The sequence below is a fragment of the Melospiza melodia genome, unplaced genomic scaffold, assembly GCF_035770615.1.
Source record: "Melospiza melodia melodia isolate bMelMel2 unplaced genomic scaffold, bMelMel2.pri scaffold_18, whole genome shotgun sequence".
Taxonomy (NCBI): domain Eukaryota; kingdom Metazoa; phylum Chordata; class Aves; order Passeriformes; family Passerellidae; genus Melospiza; species Melospiza melodia.
Window position 1 is genome coordinate 3,705,483 of NW_026948525.1, and position 18,270 is coordinate 3,723,752.

The window sequence follows — 18,270 nt, forward strand, 5'->3', positions numbered from 1 at the left end:
AGAGCTGCTGCCCGCTATTTTCAATCTTTTTTATTTAATTTTAAATTTTTTTTTTAAATTTTTTTTTTTTGATCGAAAAGCAAAAGAGCAGCAGCCAAGCAGAGCAGTGCCAGAGAAGGAAAGGCCCTGGGGGCCCTGGCCCATGCTGGACCAGAAACCCCAAAACTGGCTCACAAAGGGGGACCAGGGCTGGTAGGACAAACCAGAATCCCCAAAAACATAAGGAGGCCACGCAGTGGGCCCAGCCCAGGAACTATCTGAGCCCAACGACCCAGGCCAAACCGAGTAGTGACATGCTTCCTTTCCCCAAAACCACTGAGGCATGCCAGCAGCAGGGAAATAGAAGCAGCCCCAAAAATCCTCATCTTGGATCTAGGAATGTTTGTTCCCCACAGCAAGCAAGCCATGATTGCTTCCCGCTGTGCCCCCTGCCTCTGCAATGCAAATGCATCAGGTGTGTCTCCCATCTGCCTCACGGCACCACCCCCACCGGGCTGGGGACCAAAGGCAGAACTTTCTGCAGAACCCACCTGCCCCTCGCCACTAGGGCACAAGAGGGGCAGCAGAGATGGCAGCCCCCATGGGACAGCAACCGACCAAACACGCCCCAACCTGCCGAGAATGCTGATCTTGAACGCAGACAGGCAGGCTGCCCCCAGAGTCAGCTGGCAGGCAGCCCCCGCTCCACAGAAGGAGAGACCCCCTGCTGGGGCAGCTGCTAGAGTAGCCAGTCCGGGATGATCCGAGTTCGAACAAGCCGCCGGTGCCATGGCAGTTTCTGACGCCGACCCGGAGGGCAGAGCCTCCGACAACGGCAGAGCCGCTGGAGCGGCCAGTCCGAGCGGCGAGGGGGAAGCCGGAACTGGGGAGGGAATCACGCTGAGCATGGGATCCGCCGCGGGCTGCCCCAAGGGTCCCGCGGGTTCAGCGCCGTTTCCAACACCGTCCTGAACAGGGACTGTCTCGGCTTGAGGCGATGAGGAGTCCGATGGAGGCAGCGGAGGGGCCGAAGGGGCCTCCTCCTCCCCTGAGCCAGAAGCTGGAGACGCATCCTTGTTGCCTAGCAACAGCTCAGGGACCAGAAGTGCTGTCTCTTCTGCAGTGTCAGATGCAGGCTCTGACAGGGGTGGGGAGGCTGGTGAAGCCATAGGTGGGACCGCCTGGAGAGTCGGAGACGGGATCGCCTGGAGTGATGGCTCTGGCAGGGGCATGGAGGAAGCCTCAGAGACCGGTGCCACCCCCATGTGTGAAGGAGGCGGAGTCTGAGAGGCCAGCTGTGGCTTGAGCGGCGCCGCCTCCTCCCATCCCCCCCGAAGAGAGAGAAGGGGGAGAAGGAGAAAGTTGCCTCTGCGCAGGCTCCGGAGAAAGAGTAAAAAAAACTTCTTCGTACGGCGAAGTTTCAGCCCCCCCCGCCACAAAGCAGTGGGGGCTGGGAAGCAGAATGTCCTCCCCCACCGGGTCTTCTCCCAGGGACGGTGGAAACGGGGTCTGTCCATAACAGTTAGAAATCCATTGAAAGATAGCTGCTCTGCGTTTCAGAACTGGGAAAAGCTTTACAAATGCTGGGTAGATAGAAGGAAGGACACGTCCCGGGCTCCAGACGAACTGGAAAATGGAGTCCATGCACTCCCAGACAAAAACATCCAAAGCGTACAGGACATCAGTAAAAAACCCAAAAAGCTTTGCCCATCTAAAGAACTCATAGAGATCTGTTTTTGACAGAAAAAACCCATCTTCTCTACACCAATGTTGCCAGAGGGCAATGAGATTCCCCTCTGAAGGAGTAAATTGAATCTCTTCTGGCAAGGCATGTGTCTGCCATATGAAAAGCCACAACCTACGACGGGCTGGTTCATCAGGGATAGAAAAATGAACAGTACCTTCTGAAAGAGTCCAGCTTGCTCTGGTCAGCTCCACAGGTCTGCTGCTCTTTTCTATCATCTTTCCTGAAGGTTTTCCAGAAGAAGGTTCTCTTTGTTGGCAGCCTTGGCTGTGAACTCTGTCCAAATCAGGATCTTCAGTTCTTCAGCTCCTGGCCTGAATCCACTTCTGTGGTTGCTTCAAAGCAACCATCAAATGCTACACATACAGGATTTTTACCCAGTGCAGCAATTTTGCTCCTCTGGTCTTATCAAATTAATTTCTGCTCTGACACGAGGGGTCACCAGATATTACTGTGCGTGAGTGGGTCACTGCTGGTGAGAGAGAGACGGTGAATCTTGTTTCTTGATCAGAAGGCTGAATTTATTGATATATTATATATAATACATTATGACTATACTAATAGGAATAAAGAGAGAGGTTTGCAGAGCTGCTAGGCTAGGCTAAGAATAGCTAGAAAAGAAATCTATAACAAAGTTGTGCCCAAGGACTCAGTCCCCGGCTCGCACTTTGTGTTTGGCCCTTAATTATAAAAAAGAAGCATGAGCCAATCAAGAAACCCCTGTTGCATTCCACAGCATCTGATAATAATTGTTTACATTCTCTTCTGAGGCCTCTGGCCTCCAGAAGACGCAGAAATCTGAAAGAAAGGATTTCTGTGAAGAAATGTCTGCGACAAGGGGGGAAAAGTGTGAGCACAAACCCGAGGAAGCGAGATGCCAGGAAATATGTTCACCCTCACAAAGAGCTAATTAGCAAAGCAAGGCTCTGCTTGCCACTGCTTACTCACACCAAGACAAAATAGGGGGTTTTGGGTGGCTGTCACCTTTCCTGGTACAAAGACGTTCTCTGTGAACTGATATAAAGGCACCTACCATCAACCACGGCAGCTTTCCATGGAAGCAGAGAGAAAATAATTATTTTCTGAGCAACCACCACTCTACTTACCCAAAAATGGCAGCTAAAACCCCATTTTTTAACATTAAGGAGATAAAAAAGGAAAAAGAGATGATAAGAAAACCAGCCTGAGGACAGACAACAAATCAGGCAACCACCAGGATACTGCTGGCTCCTGGCACAAGCGATGATTAATTCCAACCTGGATATAAAACAAGCCTGCACTAGTCCTCTGCTGTCTGGTATTGTCCCAGGATTATGGTAATTAAGCAATTTGTATTACCTGATACTGATAAGAAAAATAAAGCCCCGTTTATGACACCGTATCCCCTAGATTTTACATGGTAGTTACTGAGGCATTCTTGTTACCTGGTGAACATAATATTCGAGATCATAAAGCGCCGCGACTTTCTCATCCAGCATGGAGGCAGAGCTGTTGAATTTGCTGATTAATTTAACCATAATTTCATAATCTGTTTCTATCTTCATGTTCAGCTTTTCAAACTCCTCCTTTAGTTGCTCTATGGGCCGGAACTTCTTCCTCACCTCTTTCTCTCGGGCCTTGGAAACAAAAGGAGGAAAAACCAGATGTGAGATAACAAGATAGGAGATGAAGAGAGACAAGACAGACACAGAAAGGAATGCCAGCCCCAAAATTCACAAAGGGAACCTGGTTGTCTGTGTCAATGGATTTATTGCTCTACATCAAAGGTGCAGGGGCAGGGTCCTTCTGAGAAGCCCAGGAACCCAGTTAGCTGTGATATACACACAATATGAGTGAACAGTAGAGCTCTGTGCACCACTTCTACATCTCTACAGCATTTGTGCACTATTTCTACATGCCATTTCCATCCAATTCAACATCAACCCCACAGGCAGCAGTACTGCTGTTCTCTGCTTGCCTGCAAGTGGATCTTCTCAAAACCTGGCTGCAAAAAGCCCTGAGGCACCTCCCTGATCTTACAGCTGAACCTCTCTGGAACTGGACATGAGGCTGGAGAGCTCCAGAGGTCCCATCCAGCCCAAAGTGCCCAGTGACTCCAACGAGTTCTCAGACACAGACAAAGATGCTTTTGCCTTTCCAAGCATTGAGCAAATTCCTGGAAGGGTCTATCTCCTAGGGAGAGGTGTGAGGATAGAAGCTGTCAGAAAGGGAGGCAGAAGGAGCAGTGATAAGCTGGGGGCAGCTGACGTGCTGTGTCATGGGGCTTGGCCAGCACACAGCCTGTCCTGAGCTCATCTCCCTCGCAGTAACAGCACCCCAAGGGCTGCCCTGAGCAGAGAGCTGACACAAAACATGTGATGAGGAGGAAAGGCTCTGTCAGAGATCTCAAAGAGCCCCAGAGGTGCAGGAACATCAGCACTGGTGGCACTGGGGACAGAGCCTGCTGCTGCAGGGGACAGAAGCAGCAGAGAGGCCATGCTGGAGCTGGGCTGCCCCAAGGACAGGAGAAAGGCAGAAAGCCCCCTTTGGAAGGCATTTGTCGCAAATGCCAAGATGTGTTTGTATGCGGAGTGAGCCTCAGCTGGAGGGTTTGCACTGTCCTGCTCCCCATGAGGGATCAGAGAGGGCTGGAGGAAAACCAAGTGAGCAATGGAGGTGAAAGCTGTGTCAATGGAATGATAAATTGCCAGAGGTACCACACCCAACCCATCCCTCCCCGAGCTGCCTCTGGCGGAGCACAGAGAGGCTCGGTGTAACTCCGTTTCCTCTGATACTGAGCTTTCAGGGAAGGATTTGCTCTCTGCAGGAGTGACTGCAAATGGAATACTTTAGGTCCATTAGATGTAGCTGCTTTTAGCCCAGTTGCTGGGACAAAAGCTATTTTAACAGGGGGTTTTAAAATATGGCTTATTTTCACCTAATAGAGTATCACTAATTTTTGCATTTCAATGATCCTCATTTCCAGCAGCCCTTTTCAGCAGCCCTGCAATCAATCAGCAATGCTGCTATGGAAATAATCTCCAGCAAATGAAATCATGCCGTGCTGCCACATAAGGGAAGAAAAAGCCTTTCTGTGACACCAGAACTTTAGAGCCTTGACTCCTCTTTCAGTTTTTGTTTGAGTAAGCCAAGACCAAGACAGCAGGAGGAGCGAGGGTTAAAGAAATACTGCTGAGGGGGAGAAGGGAAAGAGGCTCTGATGCACCTGATGAGTCACACATCTTCCCACCTATTTACTTCGGGTTGTGGGTTGTTTTGTAACTAAATGGACAACTTGGAGCTTGTGTAAGGAAACGTCAGCCCCTGCTTCACCATGGCCACTTGGGTTTTGCTATCCAGAGCACAAGGTTGGAAACCCAAAGCAAGGAGAGTAAAAGGAAATACCCTCTGTAAATACCGTCAGCTGCAATCCAGTTCCTTTTGGGGTCTGCAGACATTTTTGTGAATTGAGCTGCAGTGAAACAGATAAATTACATTGTTCAGAGCAGCTGTGGCTGCCCCTGGATCCCTGGAAATGTCGAAGGCCAGCTTGAATGGGGCTTGGAGCAACCTGATATAGTGGAAGGTGTCCCTGCCCATGGCAGGGGTGGGACTGGATCAGCTTTAAAGGTCCTATCCAACCCAGACCACTCACAGAATCTTTGAGTCGTACAGAAAAGTCAGGGAACAATATAACTAATAGGTTAATAAAGGTATTTCAGGTCCATATTCACCACAAAATTAGTTTGCACAGTGTTTTCCAAGCAATCATTTTAACCATTGTGTTTCAGCAGAGTGTAACAGGGTGTTTTCAGATCCCTGCAATGTGCATTGCTTTAGAAATGGGAAACTCACCTTCCTTTCTGCCTTCTCACTTTCCTTCATTTTAGCCAAGGCCTTTTTAAGCTCCTCAGATGTGAATGAATTTGCATCGAGATCAATCTTGCCCAGCCTTGCAGAAAAGACAAAACAAACAAGAACATGTAATGAGTGAAAAACGGCCTCAATTCTATTTTCACTGTGACATTCTAGCAATGGCTAATGGCAGGAGGAAAGGAATGAAAAAACCTACTATACTCAAGAAAAGATTAGACAAAGTGCTGGATTCTGTGTCAGGCTCACAGACAACTCCCCCTGAAAATAAAGGGCTCTGCTGACCCAAATTCTCAGATTCCACCACAATAAAAACATCTGATGAATTGATACCTCAGAATTTTGTGTTGCAATTGAGGAACAACCCCAGCGCCACTATATAACTGCAGAGGGCCTACAAGCTTCAACTTGCAGATTTCAGCTTATGAACATTGTACAAAGAGTCATTGGAGACCTCAGTACCTTTCTAGTAAGGGAAGGGACTACAGAGAAGTGGGAGAGGACTCTTGGTCTGGAACTTTAGTGATGGGACAAGGAGAAATGGGATCAAAGTGCAAGAGATAGAAGAGGTTTGATGATGGAAAGAAGTTCTTTACTCTCAGGGTGCTTGTCCCTGACACAGGGACCAGTGCAGAGAGGCTGTGGAGAGGCCCCATTCCCAGCAACGTCCAAGGCCAGGTGAGACAGGGGCCGCAGCAACCTGCTCTGCTGGGAGCTTGCTCAGCTTGGAACCAGAGGATATTCAGGGTCCCTTCCAAGCTAAACAATTCAAGGATTTGATCATTCTGCCATCCCCATCTCCAACTGAATAGCAGCCCTGAAACTTCAGTGACATCACAGCTCCCAGAGGGTTCCAGGTGGAACGTCCAGGACCTGGAAACGAGCACAGCAGACACTTCACCGGCTGCCAAGGGTCAGTTGCTGCTCACCCAGCACTCTGACCCTCAGCGCTGAGCTGCTGCTGCTGCCTGGGCTTTTTCTGCCGCCTGCTCCGGAGCGCCAATCCCAGCACAATGTGCTCTTCTGTGCCAATGGGGGTACAGTGCCATGCCAGGCAGGGGGCACCCAGCTTGGGCAGGCTGCAGCCATGTGGGAATGGATGGTGGAGGACAGGAAGCCCACTGGGAGATTGTGCTGCCCCTTGCAGACTGACAGAGACACTGTGGAGGACATGGAAGTGGACCTGGGCCTGGATGAGGAAGAGATGATGGAGGTGGACTCCTCCTCTACTTCCATGTCCTCCACTGTTGAGGACATGGAAGTAGACGAGGAGGACAACATCGAAGAGATGGAGGTGGATGAGGAGGATAACACAGAGGAGATGGAAGTTAACATAAAGGATGAGGAGGAGCCCATGGTCCTTGGATGAAGATGCAGCCCCACAGGTAAGACAGGCAGATGCTTCCCACGCCCTGCCCACACACACACTGGGTCCCCTGACGCCAGGCTGGGGCTGGGCTGGATGGCCCCGCTCAGGGACACGGTGCCCGCAGGGGGCCTGGATTGTGCTGCCACAAGCACCAGCCCCGGCCTGCCCTGCCCTTGCCTGGGGCCACGCCAGCCCTGCTAACCCCGGCCCAGCCCCTGGGGCCCAGTTGCCAGCCCTGCTGGGCCCAGTGCTGCCGGCTGAGCCCAGCTCTGCTGCTTCCTTTCTTCCAGGACTGATACACATGATGGCACAGATGCCACGCCTTTGTAAATACGTTTGAAGTTTAGAAGTTCCTTGTAAATATGTTTACTACGTGCGAAGTTTTTTGTAAATACGTTTTCAAGAATGTTAGCCCATCGGATCCCTTGTAAATATGTTCTGTACATTGTTGTTGTTGCTGTTATAACAATTGTTATGACACATGTTCTGTAAATCTGAGATTTGCCGATCTTCAGCAAATAAATACTGTTTCTTTTTAAAACCTGACTTCTCTTGGCCATTCCTTTGGGCACAGGCAGCCTTTGCCTGTGGGTTCCACTTGTGGGTTCCACTTGTTCCGCGTTCCCAGGGCTGGAGGTCCCTGGGGGTGTTGGCACGGCCACACCGGGGCTGGGGGTCCCTGTGCACAGGGGCTCCCACTGACACCACTCCTGGCACTGGGCACTGCTGCTCTTCCTGGCCTGGGGCACAGCGCTGTCCCCAAGAGCTCAGCTCTCACCAACTCTCACACAGGAAGCTCTCACAGCACTGGCCCCTGCAGCCATGCCACCAAAGCAGGCAGCAAACCTTCAGCCACCCTTCCTGCTGCAGCCACAGGCACTTCTGCGCCCAGAGCTGCCAGCAGGCCACAGCCATCCAAAATCCACCTGCACGCTCTCAAGCCCACCACAGCCTTGAAAACTGGGCCACCTGCACCTGGGCTGCTGCAGGGGCTGATCTTTAAGCCTTGCAGCCTCCAAAGACCCTGGGCTCTGCTTCCCAGCCTGTTCTGCACTGCCCTGAGCCCGCATTGTTCCAGAGACAAAAGCCAAGCCAGGGCATCCTCACCCTGCCTGCATTCCTGCTGCTGCCAGCGGCCACGGGCCCCTGGGCCCCACTCGGGTGACAGCTGCAGGGACAGGGCAGCCTGTGCTGCTTTGGGCCTTTGGGCCCTGCAGCTGGTGCTGCTGCTGCTGCTGCTGCTGCTGCTGCTGCTGCTGCTGGGGGCCATGGGCCCAACAGGGCCCCCAGCTCAGCCCCTGCCCGGGCAGCTGCCCCCAAAGCCCCACACTCCCTGAGCATCCCCAGCACAGCTGCCAGCGGGAAACCCCATGGGCTTCAGGAAAGAAATTCCCCATAGTGACTAAACCAAGGGGTCCAAGGGGAAAGTCAGCACAAGCTGATGTTTACAGCACCTTGACAATGGTGGCTGCAGGGCAGGTGAGATCTCCAGAGCCTCTGGCAGTGCTTGCTCTGCACGTGAGCCTGTGGGACACAGCACCGGGCTCAGGCCAGCCCTCAGCCCCTCACAGATGATCCCAAGGAGCAGGCTTAGAAAGCAGTTTCACACCACTTCCTGCACATATTTCAAAGGACTACATGTCATTCAAGGAAGCCACCTTGCACATTTAGTTTTGGTGTCGTGGCATGAGAAGCCATGACGTTGTCTCTGAATGTGCGCTCAGGGCACTTCCACTGCCATCCCATAGGGAACACAAATGATAGGCCTCTGCTTTCAGCACTTCTGAGCTCCTGACCCAGCAAGGAAGTCTGAGGTAAATGCAGGAACTGAGTGCACCAGGGGACCTGGCCTCTAATAAAAGGCATAAATTACTCAGGCCACTCAAACCAATGCCTTGCATGTCTGTACATTTTTTGTCCTTCTCTCATCCTTCACGTTACTTTCCCCAAAACCTACCATTGGACGAATGGTCAAGGCATGCACCATTAGGGCATCCTTACACCGTGGTGCCAGCCTATATAAGGCTAACAGTCAGGGTGTGGTAGAGGTGCTAGTAGGCTCCCAAGTTTTTCAACAACAAACTTGAAAAAGATCCGTGCATTATATGTGGAGTGATGGGGCATTTTCAACAGATTTGTTAAAATAAAGGCTATCACCAGGGACCTTCTAACTCTCACAGGCACTGTCCTCACTGCCCCCTCGTCCACACGCTTTCAAACACCAGCTAAACCGCTGGCCTGCGGGAAACCCCACACAGACACAGAAAGGCCCCGCACGATGACACCAAACGCGAGGCCGTTCCGCCCCACTCTCCCCAACACCGTGGAGAACCAGCACAGTGACCTTCTCAGATCCATCAGGACAGCTCAATCGCTGCAGAAAACTCGACAGAAGACAGCTCTGCCCTGGAACCCAAAGGCAGCTGCTAAGAGCCTTTTCAATTCCCATCCACGATATTTATGTTCACCATATTCCAACAGGCAAATACAGGCCTGAGGAACATCCCAGAGACATTTTGATTTTAACCAACACCAGGGAAGGGATGGAGACACTCACTATACTACCTGAGGTACTCGCCTTGACGTCTTTGCAGGAGATAACTGTCCAGGGTCTATGCTTACTCCCTCCCCTTTTCATTCCAAAAGGAACAGTTACAGCCAGAGCCTACCTCCCACGGGGCATGATCCCCACACCAACTGATCCAATGGTGTTGTGGGCACAGATTACAGGCCCAAATAGACCCATTCTAAAGTGTGCTTTGTTATGTAAGGGGAGAAATAGACGTCTCTTGGGACTATTAGATACAGGAGCTGACATCATCATAATTTCCCGCTCTGATTGGCTAAAGAATCGCCCCTGGTTCCAGCTGCTGGGGTAATTTTAACCATCAGGAGAGCCACTACCAGCTTCTGGAGTCAAGGTACCATCTGCAGGGAAGGTCCTGAGGGCACAGTTGCTACAGTAAAATCATTCGTCTCCTGGGCACCAATAACACTTTGGGGAAGGGACCTCTTGTCCCAATGGAGGAGAAGGCTAGAGATCTGTCATGGTTTGATGCTCGCACAATGCCAGTGCCCCCATGAAAATACACTCTCCCTTGTTTCTGCTGTTAGATGTGATCAGTAATAAGTAAAGGAGGGTCCCACTTAGAAATAAAGAAAACTTTATTAACTAAACTACAACTATAAGTAAAAAGAAACACACAGGGAAAATGAAGACCTGCCAAAAACTTTTCCTCCTCCCCCCACCAAATCTCCAGTACATCTATCCCCAAATCACCAACTCTTGGTCCAGCACCCCCCTTGAGATAATCAATACTCAGTTCATCAAGAGGAGTGGAGTCCTTCTTGTGCCATAGGCTTCCCCAGCAAACACCATTGAAACCTCGTGTGTTCCCACGTCACTCGTGGCACCGCCCAGAGAACATCTGCCATCGTGACCTCTTCCTTCCATCTCCAGTGCTCTCACCACTGCACATGGACCAGAGCTGCTTCTAGGGTCATCTTTTCAGGATGATTTGTCCCGTTCCAAAAAGAGCACAGTCTCACTTTTGGGACACCTGTCTCCCCCAAATTCCACCTCCTGGGGCCGAGGGGTACCAACAATGTACCCTCTTGGCTCTTAGCCATTGTCTCCCCCTGGATGCAGTCTCTTTGTCACAGGAAACATGTTTCTGTCCAGGGCTATAACAAGAAGAGTCCAGCTAAGGCCACTTCATCATCTCTTCCCACCTAAGATTCTTCTCTCCCAACGTCTTTCACTTGCCCAGACCTTCATCACACTTGCCCATTTCCTTCTTAATCTTCCACTCTATCCCTCTTCTAGGGAAGGTTACTTTTCTGTAAAGGTTTTATTGTACCAAAAGGGGTTAAAAACTCAGGCTCTGCCTGCCTGGAGACTCCCACAAGCGGCTGGACACCTTCTCGCTGCACCCCCCCTTTGTCCGCAAGCCGGGCTGTTCTGCCAGGACATGATATTAAATTTCAAGGCAGTCCAGGCTCTCTCTCTCTCTGTCTCCTGGGGGGGTCTGTCCGATGCCTCCTGGTGCTTCTCTCTCTTTAACCCCTCCACACTCGGCGCCAGGCCTACCTCTCCCGGCCGCATGGCTTTTACCCTCCCCCGGCCCAGCCAGCAGCTGGGACAGGGGAGAGATCCGAACTCTTTCCCACCAGAAACCCAAAAGAGCTTCCCCCGGGGCATGCTCTGCTTTTGAACCCCTGTGTTCTCAGAAGCGTGACAATGTCCCCAGCAGCCAAACCAGGTGCCAATATTAAAATCTGAAAACCTATTGGTGTGACGACAGCATCCCAGAAAACTTACTTCCTCTCAAACCACGGAAAGATCCTATCAACTCCTCAGGATTTCTAGACGGTGCAACTGAGCAGCACGCCACACTTTAGTCAACCTGGAAGATCAAAGACCCCATATGGGTGGATCAGTGGCCCCTCCCAGGCAGAAAGTAAAAGGCCCTGAACTCCCTCATGCAGCAGCAGCTCTCTGTGGGCCACGTTGTACCATCTACTAGCCCCTGCAATGCACCTGTGTTTGACATACAAAAGCCTGGCAAAGACAAGAGGCGGCTCCTGCAGGACCTCAGGAAAATCAATGAGGTCATTGAGGACATGGGCGCCCTCCAGTCCAGCCTGCCCTCAGCCTCCATGTTACCTCGAGCTTGGCAGATGGTTGTTACAGATCTAAATGACTGCTTTTTTGAATTCTCCTTGCACCCAATGAAAGCCCCTTGTTTGCCTTTTCTGTCCCCAAATCGACAGCACCTTTACAGAGGTACCAGTGGACTGTAATGCAGTAAAGAATGAAGCAGAGCCCAACTATTTGTCAACGGCTTGGAGCCCAAATTCCCTCACCCTTGCGGAAAAAACATACTAACATTATTATTTTTATTACATGGGTGATACATTAGTTTGTGCAGAAGCTCAAATCATTTTGAATGTTGCAGTACAAGATGTCATCACGGCAGTAGAGCAGAAAGGTTTTGAGATTGCAGTAAATAAAGTCCCAAAGACACCCCACTGGAAGCAACTCGGCCTAAAAAGCACAGAGAGAACCATCACACCCCAAACACTGCACATCAAGGACATCCCAAAGACTCTTCCAGAACCCAAATGCTCTGTGGAAGCATCAGTTGGGTCAGTTCACTGCTGGGAATCACCACAGAAGATCTCATGCCGCTGTTCTTCTCCTTAAAGGCAGTGAAGGACTCGATTCCCGTGATCACTGACACCACAGGCAGAAGCAGCTGTACAAAAGGTATCCTGGGTGATTCAAACCAAACAGGCACACAGATACCACACTACGTTTCTTTTCTCCCTGGCAATCCTTGGTGTAAGTCCAAAATTCCATATATTTTTGTTTCAGTGGGACTCAACTATCTCAGATCCCCTGATAATAATTGATTGGGTTTTCAGAGCACACTAACCTACTAAAATGATAACAACCCCACAGAAAATTATTGCACAACTAATTAGGAAAGGTAGGAAACATCAGTGCTCCCTATCAGGAACAGACCTTGTGAATATATACTTACTTCTCACTCAAGAGCACCTCAATTGCCTACTTCAAAAATCTGAACCACTGCAATATGGCTTAGATAGTTTTTGAACAGGCTGGGATCAGCCACCAATTCTACCATCAAAACATTCCTGCACTGCTCAGGATGTTCAAAATTACCTGAGACCCAGCAAGATCCATTTTAGCCACCTGCCCAAATTGTCAGAACATGGCCCTGCTTCTGTCAGAGCTGAAGTCAATCCAAGAGGACTAGAGAGTCTCCACATCTGGCAATCAGACATCACACACTAAGCCCCTTTCGGCAGATTAAGTACATCCACGTCTCAATCGATGTCTTTTCCAGTGAGATTTTTGCCTCTGCCCATGATGGTGAAAAATCAAAGACGCTATAAAACATTAATTTTTAAGTTTTTCCACCTTAGCATATCCACAGAAAATTAAAACTGAAGATGCTCTTGCTTATGCCTCACACTGATTCCAACAAGTTTCTGACCATTGCGGTATAAAACATATCACAGGCATACCACACTCCACCACAGGACAGTCCATAGCCGAGAGGGCCAACTGATCCATCAAAAGGATCCTTGATCAACTGAGAGGGGGAGTCCAGATATTATCTCCCATTGAGACATTGGCCAAGGCCTTTTACGTACTCAACTTTTTGAACAACTCATTTATGGAGAAAACTCCCTTAGTCATAAGGCATCCTACTAATTCAGCTGCAGCCCAATTAAAAGAACAGCCACCTGTGTTGACCAAAGAACCTGAATCTAAACAATTTATGGGCCCTTTCCCATTGATTACTTGAGAAAGAGAAGATGCCCTTGTCTCTACAGCAACACTCCTAAGATGGATCCCAGCAAAATACATTAAAACTGTTTCTGCGAACCGCGAGGCAAATACCAGAGCCACCATCAGAAGAACAGAATGGAAGCCTAAGAGAGACAGCAGCATCCCGAGAAAGAACAAGGAGAAGGACAGAAGAAGATCTCCTAAGCAGCGTTGAACACACACACCAAAACCAAGATAGCGCAGACACCACTAACCAGGTTCTATGTCTTAACATTTGTAAAAATTATATTTAAGCATTGACATATGGTTCTTCTAATAAGCTGTGTTCACACCCTTGCCTTATAGAAGAGAAAGTTTAGTGGGACCACAAATTAAGTTCCACCTTCTAATCTCTTCATCTGTCTACTTTTAGTACACCCAAACCTCCAGATATTAAATTACCAAAGTCAGAGGATGCTGCCGTTGGTTGCTGCTGCAGCAGGAATCTGGATGCTCCTCACTGAGCCACATGCCTTCAGCTGGGCGCTTCCACAGACGAGCCACAAATTCTTGTCCATGTACAAGCCTGTCAGGCATTTGAGGGCATGTGTTTTTTCTACCTGCTGTCACATAGGGAGTCAGCATACCAGGGCATCCAGCTGCTGAAAGATCAAGGAAACAAGATGCAGATAGAAGGCAACAACGACTGGTTCAGTGGACTTTGCAACCACTGGGGGATGAAAGGCTGGCTTTCATCTTTGCTTAAGACTGTTGTGTGGGTGTTGTTTTTCTTATTCATTGTGTTGGTTATTTTATCCTTTTTTGCTAAAGGCCTGCAAAACTCTATGGCAGAAGACTTCTTTATAGACAACAAAAAGGGGGGAGTAGTGAGGGCCCAGGGGCCTACCACTGGAACTCTAATACCTCAGGGCAAAGTGACCAAGGAAAAAGAGAGACACTGCTCTGAATGCAACGGTCTCACCCATGGGCATTTTCAGGCTCATGGCGTTTTATTGGTAACACCCGGTTCAACTGCTGTATTTTATTTATATGTATTCCCCCTAGAATGTCCTCACCTCTGCTGTAAAGTTTTAGTCCTGGCTTTTTCCACTGTCCCCTGCTTTTTCCCCCAATTTTCCCTCTGAGTGCCAAGCCCCATTTTGTCTCCGTTCCTGGACGCTCTTCAGTGCAATCCACTCAGGTGTTTCTAGTTCCACACAAAGATCCCTCTCTCGCCTCGTTCACCAGCAGTTTAAGCAAGCACGCTCCCAGCTCTACGTGTGCAGGTCACACACAGAGGTTGCTGTGGGCAGGCTGCAATGCAGGAAGTGAGTGCAACAGAGAACCTGGCCTCTAATAAAAGGCACGAATCCAGCAACCCACCAAAAAAAAGACTTGCAAGTCTCTACTATTTCCTTATCCTCTCAGTCCTCATGCCACTTTCCCCATCATTTCTGACTGGGAACATGGCTTCTCTCTCTCCTGTCTGCAGGTCCAGCCACACGTACGACCCTGCAGGAACAGCCTCACCCACAGGGAAGTGGAAGAGCACACTATGTGAGGAAATTTAGTGACAGGACAAGGGGGAATGGGATCAAACTCCAAGAGGTAGAAGAGATTTGATGATGGGAAGAAGTTCTTTACTCTCAGGGTGCTTGTCTCTGACACAGGGGCCAGTGCAGAGAGGCTGTGGATGCCCCATCCCCAGCAACGTCCAAGCCCAGGTGGGACAGGGGTTACAGCAACCTGCTCTGCTGGGAGCTTGATCAGCTTGGAACCAGATCATCTTGAGGGTCCCTTCCAGGCCAAACCATTCAAGGATTTGATCATTCTGCAGTCCCCATCTCCCTCTGCACAGCACCCCTGAAACTTCAGTGACATCACAGCTCCCAGAGGGTTCCAGGTGGAACGTCCAGGACCCAGAAACGAGCACAGCAGACAGTTCACTGGCTGCCAAGGGTCAGTTGCTGCTCACCCAGCACTCTGACCCTCAGCGCTGAGCTGCTGCTGCTGCCTGGGCTTTTTCTGCCGCCTGCTCCGGAGTGTCAATCCCAGCACAATGTGCTCTTCTGTGCCAATGGAGGTACAGTGCCATTCCAGGCAGGGGGCACCCAGCTTGGGCAGGCTGCAGCCATGTGGCAATGGATGGTGTAGGACAGGAAGCCCACTGGGAGATTGTGCTGCCCCTTGCAGACTGACAGAGACACTGTGGAGGACATGGAAGTGGACCTGGGCCTGGATGAGGAAGAGATGATGGAGGTGGACTCCTCCTCTACTTCCATGTCCTCCCCTGTTGAGGACATGGAAGTAGACGAGGAGGACAACATCGAAGAGATGGAGGTGGATGAGGAGGATAACACAGAGGAGATGGAAGTTGACATAAAGGATGAGGAGGAGCCCATGGTCCTTGGATGAAGATGCAGCCCCACAGGTAAGACAGGCAGACGCTTCCCACGCCCTGCCCACACACACACTGGGTCCCCTGACGCCAGGCTGGGGCTGGGCTGGATGGCCCCGCTCAGGGACACGGTGCCCGCAGGGGGCCTGGATTGTGCTGCCACAAGCACCAGCCCTGGCCTGCCCTGTGCTTGCCTGGGGCCACGCCAGCCCTGCCAGCCCCGGCCCAGCCCCTGGGGCCCAGTTGCCAGCCCTGCTGGGCCCAGTGCTGCCGGCTGAGTCCAGCTCTGCTGCTTCCTTTTTTCCAGGACTGATACACATGATGGCACAGATGCTACACCTTTGTAAATACGTTTGAAACTTTTGAAGAGTTCTGTAAATACGTTTGAAAGTTTAGAAGATTTCTGCAAATACGTTCCTTCCATTTGAAGTTCTCTGTAAATACGTTTTGAAGATTGTGAACCCATCGGATCCCATGTAAATATGTTCTGTACATTGTTGGTGTTGTTGTTGTTATAACAATTGTTATAATGACACATGTTGTGTAAATCCAAGATTTGCCGATCTTTGGCAAATAAATACTGTTTCTTTTTAAAACCTGACTTCTCTTAGCCATTCCTTTGGGCACAGGCAGCCTTTGCACACTTGTGGGTTCCACGTGTTCCGCGTTCCAAGGGCTGGAGGTCCCTGGGGGTGTTGGCACGGCCACACCGGGGCTGGGGGTCCCTGTGCACAGGGGCTCCCACTGACACCACTCCTGGCACTGGGCACTGCTGCTCTTCCTGGCCTGGGGCACAGCGCTGTCCCCAAGAGCTCAGCTCTCACCAGCTCTCACACAGGGAGCTCTCACAGCACTGGCCCCTGCAGCCATGCCACCAAAGCAGGCAGCAAACCTTCAGCCACCCTTCCTGCTGCAGCCACAGGCACTCCTGGGCCAAGAGCTGACAGCAGGCCACAGCCATGCAAAATCCACCTGCACGCTCTCAAGCCCACCACAGCTTTGAAAACTGGGCCACCTGCATCTGGGCTGCTGCAGGGGCTGATCTTTAAGCCTTGCAGCCTTCAAAGGCCCTGGGCTCTGCTTCCCAGCCTTCTCTGCACTGCCCTGAGCCCGCATTTTTCCAGAGACAAAAGCCAGGCCAGGGCATCCTCCCCCTGCCCGCATTCCTGCTGCTGCCAGCGGCCACTGGCCCTGGTCCCCACTCGGGTGACAGCTGCAAGGACAGGGCAGCCTGTGCTGCTTTGGGCCTTTGGGCCCTGCAGCTGGTGCTGCTGCTGCTGCTGCTGCTGCTGCTGCTGCTGCTGGGGGCCATGGGCCCAACAGGACTCTGAGCTCAGCCCCTGCCCGGGCAGCTGCCCCCAAAGCCCCACACTCCCCGAGCATCCCCAGCACAGCTGCCAGCGGGAAACCCCACGGGCTTCAGGAAAGAAATTCCCCATAGTGACTAAACCAAGGGGTCCAAGGGGAAAGTCAGCACAAGCTGATGTTTACAGCACCTTGACAATGCTGGCTGCAGAGCAGGTGAGATCTCCAGGGCCTCTGGCAGTGCCTGCTCTGCACGTGAGCCTGTGCGGCTGCTCCCAGTGGGACACAGCACCGGGCTCAGGCCAGCCCTCAGCCCCTCACAGATGATCCCAAGGAGCAGGCTCAGAAAGCAGTTTCAGACCACTGCCTGCAGATATTTCAAAGGACTACATGTCATTCAAGGAAGCCACCTTGCACATTTAGTATTGGTGTCGTGGCATGTGAAGCCATCAAGGTGCTTCTCAATCTGCACTCAGGGCACTTCCACTGCCATCCCAAGGGGAGCACAAAGGACAGGCCTCAGCTTTCAGCACTTCTGAGCTCCTTACTAGCAATGATATCTCAGGAGGACGCAGGGTTTGCAGGCCCAGGGGCCTATTACTGGAACTATAATACCTCACGACAAAAATGACAAATTAAAGTGAAGTGAGACAGCCCTCAAAATACAATGTTTTATCAGTTTTATCAAGGCTTGCTGAATGCACCGTTGGCACCCTCCAGCAGCATGAGGGATGAGGGCTGGCTCAGCTGCTGAAGCTCAGGGGACATTTTGAAACCTCTGCATCCAGAGCCACCAGAGCAATCAATGGGGAGACAGCCGCCTGCAGTGCAGCATCCTTGGGTGATTTTTTAGTCCTCTGGGTGGGCCACCCTTTACATCATGGGCAGCTCTGGGTAACAAATTATCCAAAGATGAGAGGGATACATAATTTCGAGTTAGGGAGTTCTCCTTTTAGAGGGAAAGACTGTTGCTAAGGGAAGTTGGAAGTTGCTTGTTCATTGGCTCTTTAAAGAGTTCCCAGTCATTTTTGTGTGTTCTGTTCATCTTATAGCATTCTGGGACTGAGTTAGGGAAAGTCTCTATTTTTAGAAAACTCAGGGTGTTAGAAGAGTTGCAAAATTTTCCCCACTTTTTCATATGATTTATAGAGTTTTCTGAAAGGTTCAAAGTTCTAATATTCAACCCAGACTCTTTTCTGCCCCTGGAATTCCTGACCCCACTGATACCAAGATAAGGATGAGAGACGGAAACTGCTGTAAAGCACAGACAAGCCACCTGCTGTCTGACATCTTCCCTCCTTCTCTACCCCCTGCCCACGTCT

At 50.8% G+C, this 18,270-nt stretch overlaps 1 protein-coding gene across 1 annotated transcript in view; it reads right to left on the reverse strand.

Annotated features, from left to right (window-relative positions):
- Positions 1-3,126: 3,126 nt before the first annotated feature.
- LOC134433488 (nucleotide exchange factor SIL1-like) overlaps positions 3,127-18,270 on the reverse strand; it is a 36,552-nt gene continuing 21,408 nt past the window's right edge. Inside the window, exons 2-3 of the mRNA XM_063182340.1 lie at positions 5,558-5,654; positions 3,127-3,339 (exon numbers count right to left, since the gene is read on the reverse strand). Coding sequence (XP_063038410.1) covers positions 3,127-3,339; positions 5,558-5,587 — 243 coding nt within the window. The 5' untranslated portion in view covers positions 5,588-5,654. The remainder of the gene's footprint in view (positions 3,340-5,557; positions 5,655-18,270) is intronic.